This window comes from Schistocerca serialis, chromosome 1 (assembly GCF_023864345.2).
Source record: "Schistocerca serialis cubense isolate TAMUIC-IGC-003099 chromosome 1, iqSchSeri2.2, whole genome shotgun sequence".
NCBI classification, from domain to species: Eukaryota; Metazoa; Arthropoda; class Insecta; order Orthoptera; family Acrididae; genus Schistocerca; species Schistocerca serialis.
This window is the reverse complement of record NC_064638.1, coordinates 229759698-229784860: the sequence shown is the minus strand read 5'-3', so window position 1 is coordinate 229784860 and position 25163 is coordinate 229759698. Positions and strand designations below refer to the sequence as shown.

The window sequence follows — 25163 nt, the reverse complement described above, 5'->3', positions numbered from 1 at the left end:
GTTGTAATCGGTAGGGTTTGTACAGCAAATGCCAACTCAGAACATTCCATACAGTTGGCTGGGGTAATCCAAGTTCTTGTCTGGCTCTGCTGGTAGACTTAATGGGGCTGCACACAAAACTTTCTTGAATTCATTGGACATCATCCTCTGACACACACGGCTGGCATGTGCTTTTTCCTTTGCACACATTCCCAGTCTGTTTAAATTGCTTAAACTAATGGATAATACTTCTGCGAGTTGGTGCTGGAATACCAAATTTGGTACGAAATGCATGCTGCACTACAATTTGCGACTCACTTTTTGCAAACTCATAAACACAGAAAAGCTTGGGCTCCACAGTTGCCATCTTACTCACAACTGACAGTGAAACAGAATGACGGCTCTCCTGCCGTGTGAACTCTACCGGCCACTTCTGAAACCATCACTTCCCACCTGCCGCCACCCACCAAAAACTTTGAAACTTCCTCTTTTCATTGGGATATAGTTTGTTCATTTTCAATTTGTACTTGAATACATACAAATTTTTGAAAATGGGTCCATCATTTGGAATAACCCTGTATTGTTTGACGCTGACACCAGTACTGCATATAAATGTATACTGTCAGGAGGGATTGCATGACATAAAAGACAAACTGAAGTAAATTGGCAGCAGTAACAATTAGATGCAAAGCAAAAAAAGTTAATATGATGTAGTTTAAGAGTATAAAATACAATAATACATTAACAAATTTCAGCTTACCAGTGGCTGAATTTGATGAATACATAAACCTTTTACAGCTTACATCCTATTTTTCCAGGACAACAAACCCAAAAACAGTGGCCAAGAATGAAAAGAAAAAAATATTCCAATTTAGAATTGACTGACTGTCTTTCATCATTATCTTCCTTTCAAGCATTGCCCATTCAAAACTCACAAACAAAATTACTCCCATCTTTACCGAGGTCTTCCAACATCTCTTCTCTCACTTTGTAGTTCAGGATCTTCTGAGGAATTCTTTGACTTAGCAATCTCATGAGGAATTGTCTCAAATTTTCATATTTTTGAACTTTTTCATTCATGTTGAAAATATTTAATTCTGTCCTAATATCTCCATTTCTAATCATTCCTCTTTTTATGCAGCCTTTTGTTCTTCTCATGAATTTCTTTTCTGCTCTCTGAATTATTATTATTATTATTATTATTATTGTTGTTGTTGTTGTTAGTAGTAGTAGTAGTAGTAGTAGTAGTAGCAGTAGTAACCTGGCTTTCACTTTCATAAGACAGGAACTGCCATTACTTTATACAGAATTTCATAGTTGTTCCCTCCCAGATGAAGGCACCTGCAGTGGTGGGGGTGAGTTTGCATTCTTCGATTGAGTAGAAGAAAATTGGGCAGATAGCAATATCTAAATGTGGCAGCCTCATCACACAACTTAAGCCATGCAGCAGCTGGGGGTTGTAAAATTACTTACAGCTTCGGATACAGGACTGAATCAACTGTTTGTCTTTTGAGATAAAAATGAAAGCTATAACAACAGAAATTACCCCAAAGAACCCACTTTTAAAAACTAATGATCTCTTCTACTTCACGTTTTTGTCAGTCCTGTTTCCTCTAGAATATTTTCATATCATCAAATTATTTGGACTGTGGAACTTAAATTCAGGTAAACATTAATTTTCATATGAAATAGGCTCTAAGTTTTCTAGTAGAGGAGTACATACAAGTGATAGCGTAGGCCTACTCTGAAATTAGTAAAGTTATCACTTGGAATAAAGTGGTAGATAAAAACAACACTTGAGAAGTTAAAGAGGAAGCGCATGGCTTTTACTTCACAGAAATTGATTTTCTACTAACACACACAACCTGATTTATAACATATCAAACAAGTGTGAGCAGATTAACACTAGTAGTTATTGCTTGTTAGTATACTTTACAAAAGTAGCTTGCAATTGCTCCTAATTTATAACTGAATGAATGAATAAATAACTGAAAGAGGAAAGACAACACTTTGTATGCAGGGGAAAGACTGGTTTTAATTCCTGTTCAGATTTATTTCTCTTTATCTTATTTTTCTTGTTGAGATAACATCATGTTATATTTCATACATAATGAATATTGTTCCCAAAAATGATAAAACAACAATGAACTAATTACAAAAATGTGAATGTGGACATTAGTTTGAAGAGTAATGAGTCCACAAGTCATTTATACTATTTTGTAACTAGTTTGTATTTATATACAGAGAGATTCAGCTATGCTGTTATCCTCATGTTTAAAATATTGTAATTCTATTTCCACTCAAATTACTTGTGAAAAAGTCCTCACTAGATAACATATAGTCTCTTTCCATAGCTACATCAATAGCACATGTATTGCTATCATCTTTGCTTTTCATATACAGCTACAGTAATTTCTCCTGCTAGTATCAGAGTTATAAATGAGACAAATTTAACAGCATATCACTCTTCAAAATTCTAATAGTTCTTTTGGAAAAATTCTAACACTTACCCAAGATTTATTCATTTTGAACTTGAAAATGATTGATGTCTTATTAGGAAGTTCTTGTTATATGGAACTGTTGCTTCATTGTGAGCAGTCAATCCAGCTTTACGCAGCTTAGAGATCTTCTTACAAAAGTGGAACAGTGGAGAAAAACTGATAATAATCATACAGAGCTACATGTGGTGGGACTGTCATACCAGATGGAAGGGAACAGACATGGCATCTAAGGATGATTCACCAGTTAACTACAGTAACAGTTATGCTCGTGTTTCTGTAAGAGCCCTGAAAGAAAGGTGCTCATCAAAAATTGAACAGATTTGTAAAACGGGATTGACATATAAAGATTCCTAAACAATACTTCGCATCATGAGTTTAATGTCAGGATACACTTACGCTGTAAATTTAAATCAACAACAGCAACAAAAAGGCAACCACAGAACAATGCGGTAAGATCATAAACACTTCCTTCAAATTTCATTTATGTTTTCAAGTTTTTGAAATATCAACTGCCCACTTCAGTACATGTTTGCAGGCATTGGTGCTATGATTTATGGACAAACCGAAGATATTCCTCTGATATCACTGCACATTCAGCAACAAGTCATGTTTTAAATCCTCCTGGGTCATTAGAGCTTGTCCAAGTGTGATCAAAAAGTAATGAGAGCTGTTATTTTTCTTAAAGATTTTTTGTTTATTCAACATCAACATCGTCCCCTTCAAAGTAATTCCCTTCAGATATAACACATGTGCCAATGCTTTTTCCACACTTGTAAGCACTTCTGGAACTCACTTTTCATTATTGTGTTCAGTTCCTTCAGAAAATCTGTTTTTATCTCTTCAGTGATGGCGAAACAACATTGTTTCATGGTTCTCGTTTTGTTGTTTGCCAAAAAATCATGAACAAGCAGTGCGATGTGAGGGGGGACATGCAATTTCCACAAGTTGTTTTGCCACAATTCTGGTCATTTTCATCAAACTGCTTCGTGTGAACCATAAGACAGGAAATCAGGATGCATTATCCAATTGTAATTGAAGAAAGCAGCAAGAAGAACCTTCATATGTGATCGAATTTCATCAAATTTTTTTCAGTCTAGGTTCTTCGGGCAGTTTCTATTAGGATGATTGGGCCTTAAGTTTCATCACATCCATATACCTTTGTTTCATCACCAATAATAGCTTTCTTTAGAAGTTCTGTTTCATTGAATTCATTCAGCAATTCCTGAGCGATAGCTATGCAATTTCATTTTTAGTCAAAATTGAACAATTTCAGAACAAACTTCGCTGCTAGACATTTCATGCCCAAAACATCCAAACAAATTGCTTGTCATGAGCCAAAAGATATGCTGTCGTCATCAGAAACCTCTCTGATGGTGATTCGGCTATTTTTTCAGAACCATTTTCTTTACTTCTCCCCCATTGATGTCAGTAACAGACATGCTAGGGCATCAAGGGTGATTGTCATCTTCAATGTCTTGTCGAACCTCTCTGAAACTTTTATACCACTTGTCTTATTTTCCTAGTAGATTCACCAAAAGCCAGTCAACATTTCAAACATGGTGCTGTGCTTTATTCCATTCATCAAACAAAGTTTAATGCAAATTCTTTGATCCATCTTTTTCAAAAGTAAAAATTCACAAAGCACCGGAAAGCATGTATAAGCTTTTCGACTGTCAACAATAAAATAAATATTCAAAATAGCTGGAAATGCAAACACATATCAGGAACGTGTATACCAACAAGGTAACAATTTTTCTGGGGAAACCAAGTGCATAAAGCCTGCAAAATTAAAAAAATTCCATTACTTTTTACCAAACCTCGTACACAGACTTCACATTTGAGTTTACCCCAAAGAGAGAAAAGTCAATGGGACACTTTCATGTACTATCCAGCAAACAGGAAAGGGCTGGGTGTATGATCTCGTAGCCACAACTGAGTAGTGATACAGGTAAACATCATGCTGTTACCAAATACATCTATGTATTTCAAGTGATAATTCCTGTAGGAGAGCCAACAGCACTTTGGTAAGAAACTGTGAGTATCTTTTATGCATTAGGATTTCTTTAGTGACATAAGGATAAGTCGTGTGGTCTCCAATACCGCCTACACGAAATGTTCACACTATGCTGTCTCTGACGTTCAATGTGTTTCAGCCAGTGCAGATTCACTGTGGCCCTATGAAGCATATTTCTTATATTCAACTTTCCATAATTTGTAGTGGTAGCTTCATCAGTGAAGAAAATTCCTTGACGAAGGGGACGAAACCAGGAAAACCAGGTGATAGAATTCCATGTGTCTTTCACAACCCTCCTGGTTAATCTGCTGGTGAAGTGGTACGTGGTACAGATGAAAGGTGCTTTCACATAGAATGTGAACATTGCTAGGCTGACATTCCAGAGACAGTGGCAATTTCCCTGAAGTTAACTTGTGCATTATAAACAACTACCAGAACATCTGTTTCATTTGTTCTGCTCATTGCAAGTTTGCTCCTTACCTTTTGCATAATATTCCAATGCCCTTTCAATAACAATTTTTTGCACATTAAGGCAGTGTCATTCTTGTTGGCAACCATCTGCCTGGATACCTTTTCGCATAGAACTCAACTGTTGTCTTTGCGTTTCTTCAGTGCTCACTGTAAAAAAGGAAGCATATCCAGTTTTTTCTCTTGGTTTGTGAAAGAAATTTATTTTTTTCAAACTAACTAGCATGTGTACAACACAGAATAAAAACAAAATTCCACTGTGCCCCTATTTTACAGGTACTGTGGCAGTGCAACCCAATGTTTCCTCAATGTCCGATGCGAAGTATTTCCTTGTTTGGGTATGAAATCATGAACTTCGCATAAGAGAACTATTGGTTTCACTTTCACAAGTAAGTTTCAAGTTCTAAATATTGTAATTACCTAAAAACTAGTAAGCAGATTCTGAAGAGTGAAAACTGTTGAATCTCTCTGTTTTAGAAATATGGTGCTATCTGCAGAAATAAATAGTTTGATTTAAAAATGCAATGTTAATACCAACATCCACGTAACTAATATAGCTCTGTAAGTAGACTATATATCCTTTAGCAAGTAATTTCTCACATTTCATCAAGGTGAAAACAGAAATGGTTCCAGATATACACTGATGGCAAAAAAAGTCACAACACCAAGAAAGAGTTGTGCAACACAAATGAAAGTTGGTAAGTGCGTTTCAAATTTCATACCAGTCACACAAGAGCGGCACTAGTAGCACTACTACGAGAATGCTAGTCAAGTTTGCTATAAATGCATGCTGTAATGGTTGTGAATATTAATTACCTTTGAGATTTGATAAGGTGAGTTGGTCAATCAAGAATGCCCTTAAGGTGACAACACTTTGCCAAGTCTGGATGAGGCCTTGTAATAGGATATGAGAAGCTGAATGTTCCCTCTGCGGTATTGTAGAAAGACTTGGCAGGAATGTAGCCACTGTACATGTATGCTGGCAATGGTGGCCATGGAACATACAGTCCCAAGAAGACCGGGCTCTGGACAGCCACATAGTACTACTGACAGGGAAGACCACCGTGTTCAGCGTAAGGCTCTAGTGCATCATACTGCATCTGCAGCAGCAATCCGAGCAGCAGCTGACACTACAGTGACCCAGTGAACTGTTACAAATCAATACTTCAAGGACATCTCTCAACCAGATGTTCTGTAGCGTGCATTCCACTAACCCCAAAGCGCCACCATTTGCGACCTCAGTGGTGTCAAGCAAGAGCTCTTTGGAGGGCAGGGTGGAGGTCTGTTGTGTTTTCTGATGAATGCTGGTTCTGCAAGTGATGGCCGTGTATTGGTTAGGAGGAGGCCAGTTAAGGGCCTGCACCCAGCCTGTCCGCATGCTAGAAACAGTGGATCCACACCTTGAGTTTTTGCCTGGAGTGCAATTTTGTATGACAGTAGGAGCACTCGTGTTATTCCACATGCCCTGACTGCAAATCTACACATCAGTCTGGTGATTTGACCTTTTCTGCTGCCATTCACGAACAGCATTCCAAGGGACGTTTTCCAATAGGATAATGCTTGCCCACACATCACTGTAGTACACCCAACAAGCTCTACAGAATGTCATCATGTTGCTTTGGCCTGCTCAATAACCAAGTACGTCTCCAATCAAGCACATACAGGACACCATCAGACAGCAACCCCAACATCATTCACTAACAGTACTAGCCATCCCTGTACTGACTGACTATTCCACAAACTGACATCTGGCACCTGTACAACACAATGCAGGCACATTTGCATGCATGCATTCAACATTCTGGCAGTTACACCACTTATTAATGTACCAACATTTCACATCTGCAGTAGCTTATCTCGCACTTACCTTAACCTGTGATCTAGCAGTGTTAATTACTTAAATATGTTACCTAGACAAATGTATTCCCAAAATTTCACTATTCTACATTAATTATGTTTTGGTACTGCTTTTTTTCCATCAGTGTATTTGATGTGAACAACTTAGCTGAACCCCACTGTACACTACTATACTTCAGTCAATAAGGTAATAAGAAAGTACAGGCAATATAAATATATATTAAGAGATGATTCACACAGGAAACTGAAATGCAGTACCATGCACACAGGATCATCTTCCAGAATTAATGCATAAATTAAGTTGTCCTGTTTTACTGCACAGACAGTATATTATTATTGTTTTTTTCTCTTTGTGTAAAATGACTTTGACTCAAATAAAAGAAATCTCACTAAGCGTCTGTTTATAAATCCCTCATAATCAAGGTATTCCGTATCACCACATTTCTGTAATGAAAATAAATTACCCCATAGTTCTACTAAATTTCCAGGAATGCTTAACTTTTATATATGTTACACACCACTATCACTCATCACAAATTGTATACTTGGCACATTTAATCTGGTCATGAATCTCATTTACAGGCTGCTGCAATAAACTGATGCTGCTCAGGATGCTGGACAAAAAATCAAGAAAATGCAGAGAGACAACTAGAATATTAATCATAAATCATAACTTTGATACTGGAGATTTACAGAGGTTTTTAAGTTGTGGATGCTTGTGATATGATGAAGTAATTCCATGGCATCAAGACTGATAATTATTTAGTGCGACTGAAAATCCTTATAGTGCTTCAAACTTAGGCTACAGTATCATTTTTGTCCCCTCTTTATGATTTTTTACCTTATTTAATGTAAGTTTGTTGTGGATGTCACATTATATTTAGACTGTTAAGTTTTTTGTACTCTAATCTTAGTATCAACAACAACAGTTAAGACCACTATTGCAGATCTTCACGTAAAAAATTGTAATATATATAATGCTGAAGCAATCAGCACAATTTTAAAGGAGACAATAGGGAAGCAATAAAATAATGTAGCAGTGAAATATTTTTAATGTTTTATATGCTGTGAAGACTATGAAGACAATGTTACCGCTCTACTACTATGTAAATTAAATAACTGCATTTTGATAGAATTAAAAAACATGAAAATTTTAAAATATCCAGTTCCATAAAAGATAAGTTAAATATTAACATAAAACACACACACACACACACACACACACACACACACACACACACACACAGAGAGAGAGAGAGAGAGAGAGAGAGAGAGAGAGAGAGAGAGAGAGAAATGGATGGTTGTGGGAACACTTTACTATACTGTGTTGTGTTATGTGCATGTCTTTTTAAAGACACAGTAATTCTTTCGCCTGCATGAAAATTTCTCCTAATTCTAAGGTGAAACAGTTGTATAAAAACTATGTTAGTTGTTGATTGTTACACAATTTTTAATAAATACATAGAATTTTTTTTTACTGTTTTAACACAACTGTCAGCGTTTTCTGAATCATTTACTTCCATCACTGCTAAACCACTGCCTCCATATCACCATCATTACTTCGTGTTAACTGTCAATAATATGGCAAAATAATATTTTAGAAGTTAACTCCTTTCACATCAGAGAACCACATATGACATCATGTAAATCTGCAGTTTTTTTAAGTTTGAAAATAAGAATTTGTCATAGCGTACGACCAGTTTCTTGAGGTCTGCAAGGAGAAGTGGTCACAAGCACTTCTCCATATGATACATGCAACAACAGTGCAGGAATGTAACAAACGTGTGAAGGGTACATTTCTAGATGCACCCTTCTATTTTCATGAACAAAACTGCTGCTGATGTGGTGTCTTTCACTGACTGCACTACATGCAACAATAGTCCAGGAATGTAACTGAAACATTTTAAGGTGACATTTCCAGATGTACCTTTCTATTTCCATTAACAAAAGTGCTCCTGCTAGGGTATCTTTTGCTGGCTTCACTGTAAACAGTTCCTGTGTTACATTATATTGAAGTCATCATTAACAGTACAGTGTTAGTTTCATCTGGAGCAGAGGGGGGAAGAAGGCAAAGGGGGGAGGGGGGGAGAGAGAGAGAGAGAGAGAGAGAGAGAGAGAGAGAGAGAGAGAGAGAGAGGAGGGGGAAGAGGAAGCACTGTGTTGTTCATTCGTTTTTATTTCCCACACTATCAAATTTCTTTTTTGTGTCACATTGGAATGTTATGATAACAGTTCACAGCAAAAAAAAAAGGGGGGGGGGTGTAAACGTGAACTAAACAACACAATGAATCACAGATATGGCTCGACTTTGGATGCAAATACCACCACACTAAGACCACCACTTACATTATTTGTTTCTTATTTAATTCAGTCATGTTACAGTCTTGCGTAAAAACAGAAATGTGTGTTCATGTAATGAGAACACTGCTTTACTGAAATTTCTCATCACCAGTGATTACCACTATGGTACTGTTTACCCATATTAAATAAAGAAATTCTTAAAATTGGTATATTCCACATTTTGTGTATGGGATGGGCTAGCCTAAGGATGGACATCCGTACACAGGGCCCAGCCTGCAGGCAATAGTTTGCCAACCTAGGCGCTCAGCAGTATTTCAGGAACAGGATCTGGGGCTGAGTTTTGGTTAGTGACATGGGTTTGTCCTGAAATTAAAGTCATAGATGGAGCAAGGACTCATTACCGTGTTAGAATTGACATTGAGGTACAGATAGAAAAAGGAAATGTAATGAACTGAGATAAACAATGGTCATGAAAATCAAAAGGTACACTGAAAACATAGTCCTGAAAAAATGCTGGAAGTACACACAGATAAAAAATAAATACATGAGATAGTAAAACCAAAAACCAGAAACTATTTGAGATTTGAGCAGGTGTGAGAATGATAGAAATAGTAACGATTCTCAAGTTCATGACATGTATGTGATTATTTTTAAGGTGAAAATGAAGTAGTGTCCTGAATGAAGTGTAACAGTGCAGTTTATGTGAGCCTGACTGTTACCAAAATGTGCTGCAAAATAAACATAAAACCAACAGAAAATAATGTGTTTTACGGTACACGTGTAAAGGACAGTACTCTTCAAAAGATTAAATCTCACACATCAACATGTCATAATGGACAGAGAGTTTCAGTATTCTGCCAAATTAAATTAGGTTTATGAATGGATAATGCATAAAATGAAACTTATTTTTATTCACCTATAACATTTAATGATACAATGACACTGCAGCTAGCATTATTTATTTTGACACTGCTTTTGACATCACAACCAATAATATATATACAAATATTTATAAATCACAATGCATTCAAAAAAAAGTTACACATAATACGAGGGCAGTTCAATAAGTAATGCAACACATTTTTTTTCTCGGCCAGTTTTGGTTGAAAAAACCGGAAATTTCTTGTGAAATATTTTCAAACATTCCTGCTTCGTCTCGTATAGTTTCATTGACTTCCGACAGGTGGCAGCGCTGTACGGAGCTGTTAAAATGGCGTCTGTAACGGATGTGCGTTGCAAACAACGGGCAGTGATCGAGTTTCTTTTGGCGGAAAACCAGGGCATCTCAGACATTCATAGGCGCTTGCAGAATGTCTATGGTGATCTGGCAGTGGACAAAAGCACGGTGAGTCGTTGGGCAAAGCGTGTGTCATCATCGCCGCAAGGTCAAGCAAGACTGTCTGATCTCCCGCGTGCGGGCCGGCCGTGCACAGCTGTGACTCCTGCAATGGCGGAGCGTGCGAACACACTCGTTCGAGATGATCGACGGATCACCATCAAACAACTCAGTGCTCAACTTGACATCTCTGTTGGTAGTGCTGTCACAATTGTTCACCAGTTGGGATATTCAAAGGTTTGTTCCCACTGGGTCCCTCGTTGTCCAACCGAACACCATAAAGAGCAAAGGAGAACCATCTGTGCGGAATTGCTTGCTCGTCATGTGGCTGAGGGTGACAATTTCTTGCCAAAGATTGTTACAGGCGATGAAACATGGGTTCATCACTTCGAACCTGAAACAAAACGGCAATCAATGGAGTGGCGCCACACCCACTCCCCTACCAAGAAAAAGTTTAAAGCCATACCCTCAGCCGGTAAAGTCATGGTTACAGTCTTCTGGGACGCTGAAGGGGTTATTCTGTTCGATGTCCTTCCCCATGGTCAAACGATCAACTCTGAAGTGTATTGTGTTACTCTTCAGAAATTGAAGAAACGACTTCAGCGTGTTCGTAGGCACAAAAATCTGAACGAAGTTCTCCTTCTTCATGACAACGCAAGACCTCACACAAGTCTTCGCACCCGAGAGGAGCTCACAAAACTTCGGTGGACTGTTCTTGCCCATGCACCCTACAGCCCCGATCTCGCACCGTCGGATTTCCATATGTTTGGCCCAATGAAGGACGCAATCCGTGGGAGGCACTACGCGGATGATGAAGACGTTATCGATGCAGTACGACGTTGGCTCCGACATCGACCAGTGGAATGGTACCGTGCAGGCATACAGGCCCTCATTTCAAGGTGGCGTAAGGCCGTAGCATTGAATGGAGATTACGTTGAAAAATAGTGTTGTGTAGCTAAAAGATTGGGGAATAACCTGGTGTATTTCAATGCTGAATAAAACAACCCCTGTTTCAGAAAAAAAATTTGTTGCATTACTTATTGAACTGCCCTCGTAAAATATGTGAAATTTAAAACCACCCAAAAAGGACAAATATTTGAACCAAAGGGGAAATAAAATCTTTTCATCCATTAAGGGCACCTTTATGAGCTGAAGCCCAATGGGATCATTAATAGCAAAAGGCAGTCAGTCCACTTGAGACACAAAGGTCTACAAAACCTTATTCATAAAAGTGTGAAAATCTGTGACAATAAAATGAAATGGTCCCTCTTGGTGAAATATGCATCACAATTTTCAACACTAAATACAATATAATATATCCAGTCATTTAGGTAATGAAATAATGAGACTAGAGTCATTTAAACACAGGTACTACTGAAATAAATTATTCTGCCCTCCTAAACACAATTCAGTTTTTCAGCAAACCAAATTAAGTGCAATGGTTCTCTTTGGAAGTAGTAACTTAAAATAGTAAGTATAACGCACCAGTTCCAATAACAAAAACACACATAAAAAACTAAAAGGTAGCAATATGCCCATTAAATATAAAATTTGTTCATCTTGTAGGAAAAAGAAAACCATAAAAGAGGTTTTCTGACAGCTGATGCAGGCTTAACACCAAAGTCCTTGCACATTTCACTGCCAGGCAAAACACGCATACTCTGCAGTCAATGTTTATTGAGCATTTCTGTCACACCATTTTACTTCAATAACACACAATACGGCTACCGTGGCAACACGTATGCCGCTAACTCCATTGGACAAATTGGACGAGGTGTTTGCTTTGGCATAGTCTTCCGTAAATGTAGGAATGATAATGACGACTCTGTCATCACATCCCCAAACTGAGATGGAAAAATGCTGCTGAGTTTCACCTGGGAAAAGTAAAATAAAATAAATAAATAAAATGAACAGAATTCTAAAACTTATTTAAATAATGTATTGATACTATGGCTTCACTCTACCAAAACTATGGTTCAGTAGTTTTAGTACAGTACATAAATGATGTAGTGAATGGTATGATTACCAGTAGTATTAGCAACATTAGTAGGGAAACAAAAATAAATCAATGTGTGGAACAGGCACTGAGAGCCAATGGCTTCTCTTAGCTTTTTGCTTGTTTGTTTGTTTTGGACATCAGTCAGTGTTAGTCCATTGTGTGTTTCATATTCTTAAAAATATAAATTGCTTTTTACGAGTTATAAAAATTAGCTGCTCGCATATCTTCTGGGCTTTTATGTGACCAAAGCAATTACTTTTGATACATGCACAGTTTAATGCATAAACACAACATTATATACATATAGTACTCAACAGAATTTTCTTCATCATGATCAAAGGCACGAGTTTCCTGTTTTTATTGATAAGCATGAAATCTGTTTGGCAATAACAAAAAGATGTTTTATGTAAGCTTAACAAAGTACTGAAGCAACTTTTTTATTTATTTATTTATTTATTATTGTTACAGTATCCCTCTGTTTCATATTACAAATAAATTTTTGAATAAAACTTGAATTACACATTGACAATTTCAATATTGCTATAAATATTATTTCTTTTTAAGTAACATACAGCAGGATAACTGCATAGAACAAAAATGTTCCATAGGCTACATGAATCTTTACACATGGCCCTTTATATATCCTCACTCATTTTCTGGACAGTTCAGCATTTCTGGTTCCTAGGGAAATCTAGGAGACACTAATCGCATATGCAGAGAAAGCAACTGAAACGATGTAACACCTAATTGTTAGGCAACACACCTATGGTACAGATGATGCAGTTGCGATCTTAACTGACCAAAATGAGATTTTCACTCTGCAGCGGAGTGTGCGCTGATATGAAACTTCCTGGTAGATTAAAACTGTGTGCCGGACCGAGACTCGAACTCGGGACCTTTGCCTTTCGCGGGCAAGTGCTCTACCAACTGAGCTACCCAAGCACGACTCACGCCCCGTCCTCACAACTTTACTTCCGCCAATACCTCGCCTCCTACCTTCCAAAGTTTACAGAAGCTCTCCTGCGAACCCTTGCCTGCGAAAGGCAAAGGTCCCGAGTTCGAGTCTCGGTCTGGCACACAGTTTTAACCTGCCAGGAAGTTTCTTAACTGACAAAAGCTACTACTGTAGTCAACACCTGCTCAAGACAGTCTACCCTAGCATGCAGCAATTTTACAACTCTAGTTGAGACATATAGAAATATGTTATCTTGGTACTGAAAGGAGCAGCAGAAGGAAAACTGAAGAGGAAGAAACAGAGAATCTACAACAGATTAATTAACAGCAGGTATGCACGTATGTTGCAGAAAATGAAAGGCAGGACAGGGAGAAGGAAAGGAGGAGTTGGAGGTAGGTAGAGAAAGAGAGGTGGAGGATGGGGAGGGAGTGACACACTCTGTTTGTTTTAACTTTTTAATATGTTTTGTGTAAATGTTGAAAATTTAGGAAAATGTATTAATTACATTTCCACAATAACTCTAATAATTAATCTGCAAAGAAGTAGTAACTGTGTCAGAAAGAGCGGAAATGACTAAAGTTTTGATATATGACAGACAATTATTAAACTCCACAACAGGTTGAAGAGAAAAAGTGACTGTTGTTGGGTGTTCGCTGGCTGGCTATGCACTGTGAGTTGCCATCCTTTATATTACGTTTAATGCTCACATTCTGAATTTTGCATGTTCCATAACCTCAATCCCCCCAGTAATAATTTTATTAGCCAGTATTTCTCTGAGTTTAGTAGGTATTGAAAGCACCATGGTATGATTCACTTGATATGATTAAGAAAAACTCGAGAGAAGACTAAATTTGGATGGTGGGACCACATCCCAACCTCTTGGTCACAAGCTGTAATTATTGTGATTCTGTATTCCACAGTTGATTCACAAAGACGCATATTTATTTGTGTATTCTTCACAAAATTCTTTTCTTAAATTTTTGTACATTTCTGTTCACCATATAGATATTACCTGTACTTCGAGAGAAGTATAGGAAAGATACGTAAGCCTTGATTACTGCAATAATGCATACATAGCACATACTACACCTCCTGACTGCCTGGCAAATAACATTTTTCATTGCGACCAGACATTCTTGCTAGTTGCCTTATTGACTCAATAGAACAATTCAATTTATCAGCTTAATATAACAATAACATGAACACTACAGTACCCAGTTGATAGTCTTTTATGCAGCTCCATTAGTTTATTATTCAACAATGCCTAATTCACAATCTGAATGCTTCACACAGAGGTAAGGAAACTGATTCTGGCCTTATTTACGGTAGTAAATTGTTATTATGTCAAATAATTTGGATAAATCACGGAAAATCATAATGAGGATGTCTGGAGAGGTATTTAATCTCACTCTACTCAAAGTCAGATACAGCATACTAAACACTATGACATCTTCCTCAGTTTCACACTGTCAGTAGTTAAGGCAGAATACTACACAATCTGCCATCTGGTCATTTATTGGGCAGCTGTACAGTCATTCACTGCCTAGGCATGTTCGGAATACAATTGTATGTTACCGACACTGATCCTTAGATGTCTTCAAACTCACAGTAACTTGCCATGCGAAATTTCATGTACTACAAATCTGCATGTGTTATATAATTAACTGCACTGAAGTGGTGTCAACAGTATAAATTAATTTCTACAAATAAATTGTCCAACCACTCACTAGTAAGCCATCATGTAGGACAGCTCATTAGCAAGAACTCTCCTGTTGTTTCTATATGTTTACTTTATCACTAATAACAGAGTCAAAACAAGCTGCTGCTACCACCACCCGCCACAAGTTTATATTTTGTTTATTATTGTAAGAAACAATATGATTTTATACTCTTTAATGATTTTCAAGAAAATCAACAACAAACTATGGCAGGTAACAAGAAGGAAGAATAGTACTTAATCCCATTTATGACATAGTCCTTAGAGATGGAGGAGACAAGCTTGGACTGGATAAGGCTTGGGAAGGAAACTGTTTGCGCCCTGTTCAAAGGAATCACACACATTAAATAATTTAGGAAAACCAAAGTAACCTAGTTGTAGATGGACAGACGGATTTGAAGCCAGCTCTCACAAAAAGAGAGTCCACTGCACCATACCGCTCAGTACTGCTGCTGCTGTTGCTGCTGCTGCTGCTACGACAGTAACAGTTAGATAACGAAATCCCATCACCTAACAATGTACATGGAGACCACATGGAATGACTTGATACATTTAATGTAATGGCTACTGGAAACATATGTCTTGAAATCATATTTAGCATACTGAAAAATGTATACAGTAAAAAGTTCTACAGACTGCAACATAAATATCTTCAAGTAGTGCTAAAATTGATAATCACCCGAGGAAACTATGACACTAAATTAAAAGGAATAGTGTTTCCAATACCTAATCATGACACACAGTTGAAAAAAATAGTTAACCTTCTGAAGGAGTCACATAGATGTCATTTTTTCTATAAATCAAACACCGTATACAGACATGTCCATAGCTTCAAATAATAAATCAAACTCAATAAATCAGTTACAATTTTAACAACTGCAAATAAAAGATTAAAGAACATCAAGGGTTGTTTGGTACTTACCACCCCTTTACTTGGCTGCATCACCTGTAGCTGTGGACTATTAAAGCAAGTATCAATATGCTGTCTGAAAAATATAACACCAACTTTGGCTGCTGATGGTGGGAAGAAAGAATGAAGCTTAACTAAGTGAATGTCATAACCAGTATCCTGAGCAAGGCCGAAATTGCTCTCCAAGTTATCTGGGCGACTGTCGACTAACAGTAACCTCATCAAAGGATTTGCCATAGTGTGCAATGCAATATGAGCAGCGGCTGAGACAAATCCTCCAGTGTAACTATCAAAGGATTGCTGAAAAATAATGAAAACAAAGTTTAAAAACTGACTTAATGTCTAGTATGGCAGAATTGATTTTATTATTTCACGCAATACTCTCTTACATATAATCAAACACGCAATACTCTCTTACACATAATCAAACACGCAATACTCTCTTACACACAATCCAACTTCACTGTGAATTCTCTGTAATTATAACTCACCTGGCATGGTATCTGTCTTTCCTCGAGTATTATCCTGTATGTCGAAGGTGTAGGCTTATTGTCCAGTACCCCCTGTCCTAGACCTCTATTGTCATCCTGATTAAGTCGCCGATCTTGCATAACCTAGTATCCAATTGTAGGACAGTCAGAATTCACAGACAATACAATACATATTATGAAATACAACAAATACTTCTCAATTATTTAACAATGGAAAATCCAGGGTGGAATGCAAAAATATTATGAAAAGGAGAGTTGCTACTCACCATATCGCGGGATCCTGAGTCACGGATAGGCACAACAAACAGACTCTCACAAATAAAGCTTGTGGTCATAAAGCCTTCATCAAAAACAGACAACAGACACATGCGCACGCACGCCCCCCCCCCCCCCCCTCCACACACACACACACACACACACACACACACACACACACACACACAAATGCAACACATACTCATGCACCCAACTGCAGTCTCGGGCAACTGAAACCACACTGTCAATTGCCTGAGACTTCAGTCGCATGTGCGAGCTGCATTTGAGTGAATGAGTGAGTAAGTGAGGAGTGAGTGCGCACGCACACACACGTGTGTGTGTGTGTGTGTGTGTGTGTGTGTGTGTGTGTGTGTGTGTGTGTGTTTGTCTATTGTTGATGAAGGCCTTAATGGCCAAAAGCTTTAATTGTGAGTGTCTTTTTGTTGTGCCTATCTGCGACTTAGCATCCCCGCTATATGGTGAGTGGCAACTTTCCTTTTCATAATATTGTTACTTATCAATTATTTACATTTTCTCAAAACTATGAATGAATAAAAGTCATATTAAATGTGATTACATGCACTAAATGTGATAATCTCATTTAAAACATTACATTCCACTTCATACATTTTTAGCACCAGAAAGATAAACAGCAACAAAAGATGAAAAGAATACTAAATGTCAGTGACAGTATTCCAAGTACTGCCAATAAAAACACTTCAAAGTAGAAAATACTACTCCTAGCTTTCAGAACTGTATGTTCCTCCCTCAGGGAGGAATTGCTTGGGTTGGGTTATGAAGGGGCGAAAGAAGATACAGGTTCTATGATTGGAGAGAGAGAGAGAGAGAGAGAGAGAGAGAGAGAGAGAGAGAGAGAGAGAGAGAGAGTACTGTAGGTTAACTTCAGGAAGGTGGCAGGATGCAAAAATATGTTGGACAACCAGTTCCCATTTCCACAGTTCAGTAATGTGTGGGAGAATCACAAATACCCATTTGATGGAGCAGGCACACAGATCTCTCTGTGTTACATTGCTAAGCTTGCTCACAAACTGGGTAGTGGGCATCCCCATGATGGACAGTTGTTCTTTTTGCACATCCATTCAACCAGTTTAGTGCTGGTTATTCCTATATATGTATATAACAATCTTGTAGTGTAAAAACATGTTAGTTGATAACCACATAACCAACATACATGGTTTCACTTGTGGCTCTGACTTTGATGTTGTAGGATTTAGCAGCAGTGGGGCTGGAGTAAATGGTAATGTACACGTGCATGAGATACATTTTGCGGTGATAATAATTGCAAGGCTAAGAACCTGGGGATAAGATTAATAGTTTGGTAATGACATACCGTCTGACAAGGATTAGAAGGCAATGGAAGATGACAGTGATAGGTGTAGGAAGGATGTCAGAAAGAAATGATCTCCTTTCAGGGCTGGATCTGGGGAAGTCAAAGCTTTGACAAAGTAACATTTGGAGCCATTTGAGGCCTGTATGACAAAGGGGCTGCTTCTGTATATTTGACTTGGAAGCTGATTTGGAAGGTCAGAGAAGGAAACTGTCTGGGATATTTTTTATGGACAAAATCCATGTGGGGTATGCAAGAGAAGACAGCATGAAAGTTATTGGTATAGGTATCAACAGATTTTGTTTTGGAGCAGGTGTGGTTGCCTGAGATGCCTAGGCTGGAAAGGAGAAAGCAATTGATGAGGAAGGGGTGGCAGATGCTGAAGTGATAGTATTGTTGCTTATTGGTTGGTTATTACATGTTACGAGTTTCAGATGTGAGCTTGAATGAGATGGAGGTCAAAATCAAGGAAAACAACTTTGGATCTGGAAAACAGCCACAAGAATTTGAGTTTGGAAAAAACTTGAGCTGCTGCAGGAACTGCCCCAGATTTTGCCAGATAACAGTATTGAGTGGAAGTATGCAAAGTTTCAAAGGAACCATCCTGAGTTATGTGATTTAGAGAAAGAATATAAAACATGAATCTGCATGGTTGGATGGAGACTGAGCCCAAACTCCCTGAGTGCTAGAAAACAGTTGATCCAGTATGCTGCTAACAAATTTGTACTCTTAGTATATGGCGTAAATTTCTTGAAAAAGTTATTTATAATAGACTATCCCAAACAACTGATGACAAATTGTCATCCTATTTTGCAACATTCACACAAAACGGCAAATGTTGTGAGCAATTTCTACAAATAATATCTTACAGTGACCAGACTTGCAGCAGATACTTCCATCATGATGGAAAAGAGTGCAAGCCATATTTGTAAGAGGGTATCATAGAAGGGATGCACAGAATTACTGACCAAATTCCCTAACCACACTACCAACTGCATTATCCAAGCATATATCACATACTGACTCGAAGCTACTATCTGCCTTTAGCTCCTCTCCCAAACCTCACAGACTTCCCTTAATGCTGGGGAACAAGAAGCACTTTGAAGACCAAACTACAGAAAGTTACTGATGAGGTATTTTTACTCTTTAGCTGAGTAAAGAACATGGATCTCTGTCTCTCTCTCTCTCTCTCTCTTTTTTTTTTTTTTTTTTGGGCAGTATCCCACCAATTCTCAAATTATCAATATCTGGATGTGCTAGTCTCTCTCCGCAAGATTTTCTCCAGTCTCACATAAAGGAGATGATTTATAGTACATCACCACACAAAATTACTTATCTCCTTTTCTTTCTCACACAGATTAATATAAAAAGAGAACTAACCTCAATCTGACCTTCTTTAAGGGATGCAAATCCGGCTGGCTGAGAAGATAATAATGTAAGGCGAACTTTCTTATCTTGAATATATGCCAAGCTTGGCATTGGATAGTAATTTCCTTGAAGTGGCAATCTTGGAAGTCGCTTTCTACGTATAACCTGCAAAAGCAAACATACTGTGACTACATTTTCTTCACTGTGGGTACCACAGCCATAAATTTATTATAAGAATGGGACATTTTTTTTTACATAATCAATTATCTTTTAAACCACAAAGGACATAACATGAATTCACTGCAGCTTATATATGTATGACACCTTTCACTAGCTAAAAATTGAATAATAGCCTGAAGAGCTGGAACTCATTTTGGAAGTTTAAATACATACTGAGTAAGTGGAAAAATTCATTTAACATAAAACTGACTGTACAAAGGTCTACTGAAAACTAAGTTTTTAACAGAATACTGGAATAATATATCCACTTTTGCAAGTATGTAGACATCAGGTGCAAGGAAGGCAACATTGAAATGTTACCATATTAGGCTGCAGCAAAAGCTGATTATAGAAAAGAATGCTACAACAACATTCGTAAGTCTTTTCAGTGCATGGAGTAGAAGGGTGATGGAAAATCGGTTTGTGAATTAAATGAATGAGATCATTGTGGAAGATACAGGAACTTGAAGTTTTTAGGCCAGTTTCTATTAGTAGCCTCAGATGTACAAGGGTTGACTGGAAAGTAATGCCTCCACCTTCGTAACCGTTCAACAGTTGGCAGCATTTGTATACAGCAGGTAGTGGCTTGTTCTGTAGCCTCTGCTCTACAGCTCCAGTTGACATGAAGCCTTAGCATTAAACGGTTATGTTGTTACAGTGTAAAGTATGGAACCCTGCGCAGACGATCGGTCAATGTGATTTAAGCAATGCACAGGCATTGAATTCTTGACAGCAGAAGGTGTCACCCCAAAGGAGGTTCATCAGAGAATGAAAGTAGTTTATGGTGGTTGTGTTGATGTGAGTACTGTGCATCATTGACCAAAGTAAGTTTAACCCTGCTGTTCTGTTCGGGTCTATATGACCCGAAACGAATATGAACGTTATTTTACATTATGTAAATACCAATATATATTTATGAAACTTTGTGACTTTGTCTGAAAATGGATGAGCAGCATGTGTTTTAAAAGGTTTTAAAAAAGTTTAAGAAGTTTGGGCTTCAACTGTAATAGTTGCATATGTAATGTTCGGGTCATAATGACCCGACACAAATATGTTTAGTGTAACTCGTATTTATTTCTAAAATCTGGAAATGGCGAAAATTATTTTTGTTGTGTTGTGTGGGAATAGTGACTGCATCATTCCAACTTACTCTCAACAATCACCTAAAGCTCCATGCGTTCACAACAATGGGCTTGTTTGTTGCTTTCCCCAGGAAATAATAATTGGCAGTTCTCAATAATTGGAATGCTTTGTTTCTGCCCAGTTTGACTTGTGACACCATGGCGATGAGACCATTGAATGATCGTGAGTTGGAAGAAATAGTAAATGCCTCACCAGATGAAGGATCACTTTCTGAGTTTGAAGATCACATCAGCAATGCATCTGAAAGCGAGTGTTCCGATGACAGTTACGACAGTCCACAGCCCATACAAAATAGTGTAGAGACTTTTCTTTCTAAAAATGGGAATATAGAATGGCAGTTGCATCCACCAGCACAACATGGTCGCCTACCAGCTTCGAACATCATCAAGAGTACCCCAGGAGTTACCAGGTATGCAGTCAGCAGAATATCTGATGTAAAATGTTCATTTGAAGCAGTATTTCACACAGCGCTTCAAAATGAAATAATAGAGATGACAAATATTGAAGGGCAGCGAGTTTATGGTGAACAGTGGACAGATATTGATGGTTCTGTTTTCCATGCATACTTAGGACTCTTACTCCTAGCGGGTGTATATCGATCTCATGGGGAGTCTACAAAAAGTTTGTGGGATAAAGATACTGGGCGAAACATATTTCGAGCAACCATGTCTCATGAAACATTCTGTAAGATATCACGTGTCCTGCGATTTGACAAGAAATCTACTAGAGAGGAAAGACGACGTACTGACAAACTTGCCGCAATTCGTAGTATTTGGGAGAAGTGGGTAGAGGTCCTTCCTAAACTGTATAATCCAGGAGAAAATGTTACTGTTGACGAGCAGTTAGTAGCATTTAGAGGTCGCTGTCCATTCAAGCAGTATATCCCAAGTAAACCGGCAAAATATGGGATCAAAATATGGACCATGTGTGACAGCAAAACTTCATACGTACTGAAAGCCCAAATTTATACAGGAAAGGTGAGTGGAGCGGCACCAGAAAGAAATCAGGGAATGAGGGTGGTATCTGATCTCACTTCTGAGTTACGTGGTCAGAATATCACGTGTGACAACTTTTTTACGTCGTACAATTTGGGGCAGCTGCTTCTGAAAAGGAAATTGACTATGTTGGGAACTATACGGAAAAATAAGCCGGAGCTTCCACACAAAATGACCAACAAGGAGGTACACAGCTCTTCATTTTACTTCACAAATGACACTACTGTGGTTAATTATATTCCTAAGAGACACAAGAATGTTGTACTTATGAGCACTCTCCACCATGATGCGGAAATCAGTGACAGGGCTGATAAGAAGCCAAAAATGATTTTGGACTATAATTCAACCAAAGGTGCTGTAGACACGCTTGATCAGTTATTAGGTACATATACATGCAAACGAAAAAGTAATAGGTGGCCAATGATAGTTTTCTACAATATTCTTGATGTTTCTGCTTATAATGCATACGTTTTGTGGATTTCGGTTGACCCTAATTGGAATGCAAGCAAATTGACTAGAAGGAGAATATTCTTGGAGGAACTTGGAAAGTCACTGATAAAAGAACATATTGCATCAAGAACGCATTTCCCAAGAACAGAAGATTCTTTGAGAATGGTCACAAGCATCCAAAACCCGAATGATGTGGGTGGTGTGTCAGAATCGGTAACAACAAGAAAATCTACAAAACGTGCACGCTGTAAGTTCTGTCCATCAAGTAATGACAATAAAACAAACATGGTGTGTGGAAAATGTAGTAAACATATTTGCAAGAAACATGTAACCTACTTGTGTCCACAGTGCAAGCAGTAAGAAAAGAACTGTAGTATTTTATAAGATGATTGTATTGAAAATTCTGTTGTTTCAAATTTATGTGAATACTTGTGCCTAAACTACAATCAGTAAGAAGAGAGGATTCTAAAGTTGTAGTGCTTTCTATGTTGGAATGTAATAAAAAAACTGTAGTGTGTTCTGTACTGTAGTGTGCTCTAAGATGAATATCTGTAATGACAACTGTCTGTTGTTAGAAAATGTCAATACTTACGTCTAAACTGTCAACAATAAGAATAGAAGTATGGAAAAACTGTAGTGCTTTCTAAGTTGAATGCCTGTAATGGAAACTGTCTGTTGTTTCAAATTTATGTGCATATTTAAATGAAAAATATCCCTCAATAAAGTTGTATGCATTGTTATTATTATTATTATTACCATTATTATTATTATTATTATTATTATTATTATTACTAACAAGGTACTGGAATAGAACAACAATGTCGATAGCTAAAACTGTACCAAAATTTATGTTTCTAAAGCATTTTGATATGTCGGGTCATATTGACCCGAACAGTATATATGTCAAGTAAAAGTGAACAGAACAGCAGGGTTAAAGATGTTGAGGTGGGAACATGTGACCTGCATGACAAACAAAGAATTGGATGTCTTGTGACAGCAACCACCAAGTTTCACAAGCAAAATGTTGACAGATTGATTCAGGACGATCATCGTATCACTCAGAGAGAAACTGCAAGCACAACTGGCATTTCACAAGAACGTGTGGGTCACATTATTGCTTTGCTTGGCTATCGGAAGATCTGTGCATTATGGGTACCCTGGATGCTGACTCCTGAAATGAAAGCTCACAGACGTGAAATTTGCCAGGAATTCCTCTCACGTTATGAGAATGAAGGTGACAGCTTTCTCCATTCAATTGTGACAGGAGATGAAACATCAGTCTATGGAATATCGACACAAAGACTCGCCCTAGAAAAAAATTCAAGCCTCAGGCCTCAGCTGGAAATATCATGGCCACAGTGTTCTGGGACACAGATGGTGTTATCCTTGTTGATTCCTTGATCGTGGAACAACAATAAATTCGGAGTGTTACATCACAATGCTGTGAACTCTGGAATGATGGCTAACAAGGGTCTTAAAGGAAAAGGGAAATATTTTTGTGCAGCATGACAATGCCAAACTGCACACTTCACGTGCCACCACAGCAGAACTTCAGAGACTGAACCCCACCACCATACGGCAACCTCCATACATTCCAGATTTAGCACCATCTGACTTCCATCTGTTCCCAATAATAAAAGATGGTCTGTGGGGACATCGTTATGCTTCTGATGAAGACCTTGAGAGAACTGTGAGACTGTGGTTGTGGAAACAAGAGTGTCAACTTCTTCTATGACGGCTTCAGAAAACTTGTTCATCGTTGGCAGAAATTAGAGGCATTACTTTTCATTCAACACTCATAATAATGGCAACCTTCTTTACTCAGTGAAATACTTGGCTGTAACATCAAGACTAACAACTCTACATACTCCATGTCTTCCTTACGTCAAGTACAGCGGCAAGATATTTCCTCTAAAGAACAGCCTCCCTTTATTTAAAAAAAAGCTTTCCACTTATGTGTCGGTCTCATCCTAATCACTTATAAAAATTTATTGCAAATCTAACATTAATAAGATTGTAATAGCACATATGAAAGTAAAAGAAGAACTTGATGAAACACTTTTTAGCCTTTAACGGCTCAAACAATATCTATTTAACTACCCCCTGAAAGTAATTTCACCAACATTTTACTAATAATACTTGTAATACAGTGAAATAATAGCCACATTCTTTTGCACATTATCAACCATAATTTAAGATTAAGTCCAATGCCATAGCTACTATTTTAAAGAAGGAAAAAAAATTCTCGGATAGTAGGTTTTCCATAGATTTTCCCTCGGAACTGTAAAACTTATCAATTCTTTGAATCGTTTACGTTTTATACAATTGCATAGAACTTCCCAGAAAAAAAAGACGGGTGAAAGAAGTTTTGGAGAAACTTTTAATAAAAAAAGAAGAGAAGTTTTGGAAAGACCTTTGATTTGCAGCAACATATACGCTGCATATTTTCATATTATGAAAGTATAAATTCGAACTGCACCAAACACAGCACATTAGTTTCCGGAGTGTTGAAACCGAGGTTGCTTGTTCTTCTGTAAGCCAGTCATATCTCAAGCCACGAGATCTCGCCAGCCGATGACAGCAGCTATTCAGAGCATATGACACGTGTTATAGTCAGCCAATAGCAAGATCACTGGTTACATAGTGCGAACACACAAGAGGAAAAGTTAACGGTTTACATTAATGTACACAGTACCGTATATCTACAGGAAAAGCTAAGCTTTCACGTATAATATTGGTCTCTAAGATTAACATGCTACAACAGAAGCTAAGTTTCACATCAAATATTGATCTTTTTTTGTGTGTGTTATACTTTAAGATACATCACACAAACATGCCAGTAAATTTAAAATTATGA

General features: G+C 37.8%; 2 protein-coding genes across 3 annotated transcripts in view; one reads left to right on the top strand and one right to left on the bottom strand.

The window, feature by feature from the left end:
* The window catches only part of LOC126466514 (uncharacterized), a 378159-nt gene extending 369868 nt beyond the window's left edge, over positions 1–8291 (top strand). The window contains exons 5-6 of the mRNA XM_050096392.1: positions 5239–5351; positions 7402–8291. The gene's annotated coding sequence lies outside the window, so the exon portion shown is untranslated. The remainder of the gene's footprint in view (positions 1–5238; positions 5352–7401) is intronic.
* A 1720-nt stretch (positions 8292–10011) lies between these two features.
* Positions 10012–25163, bottom strand: part of LOC126466493 (alpha-mannosidase 2) — a 201713-nt gene continuing 186561 nt past the window's right edge. Inside the window, exons 18-21 of one of the 2 annotated variants that reach the window (XM_050096391.1) lie at positions 19512–19664; positions 16529–16651; positions 16050–16337; positions 10012–12330 (exon numbers count right to left, since the gene is read on the bottom strand). In XM_050096391.1, the coding sequence (XP_049952348.1) occupies positions 12181–12330; positions 16050–16337; positions 16529–16651; positions 19512–19664 (714 nt within the window). In that variant the 3' untranslated portion in view covers positions 10012–12180. Of the gene's footprint in view, positions 12331–16049; positions 16338–16528; positions 16652–19511; positions 19665–25163 lie in introns of those variants that run through there. The other variant, XR_007585984.1, reaches the window with a different exon arrangement.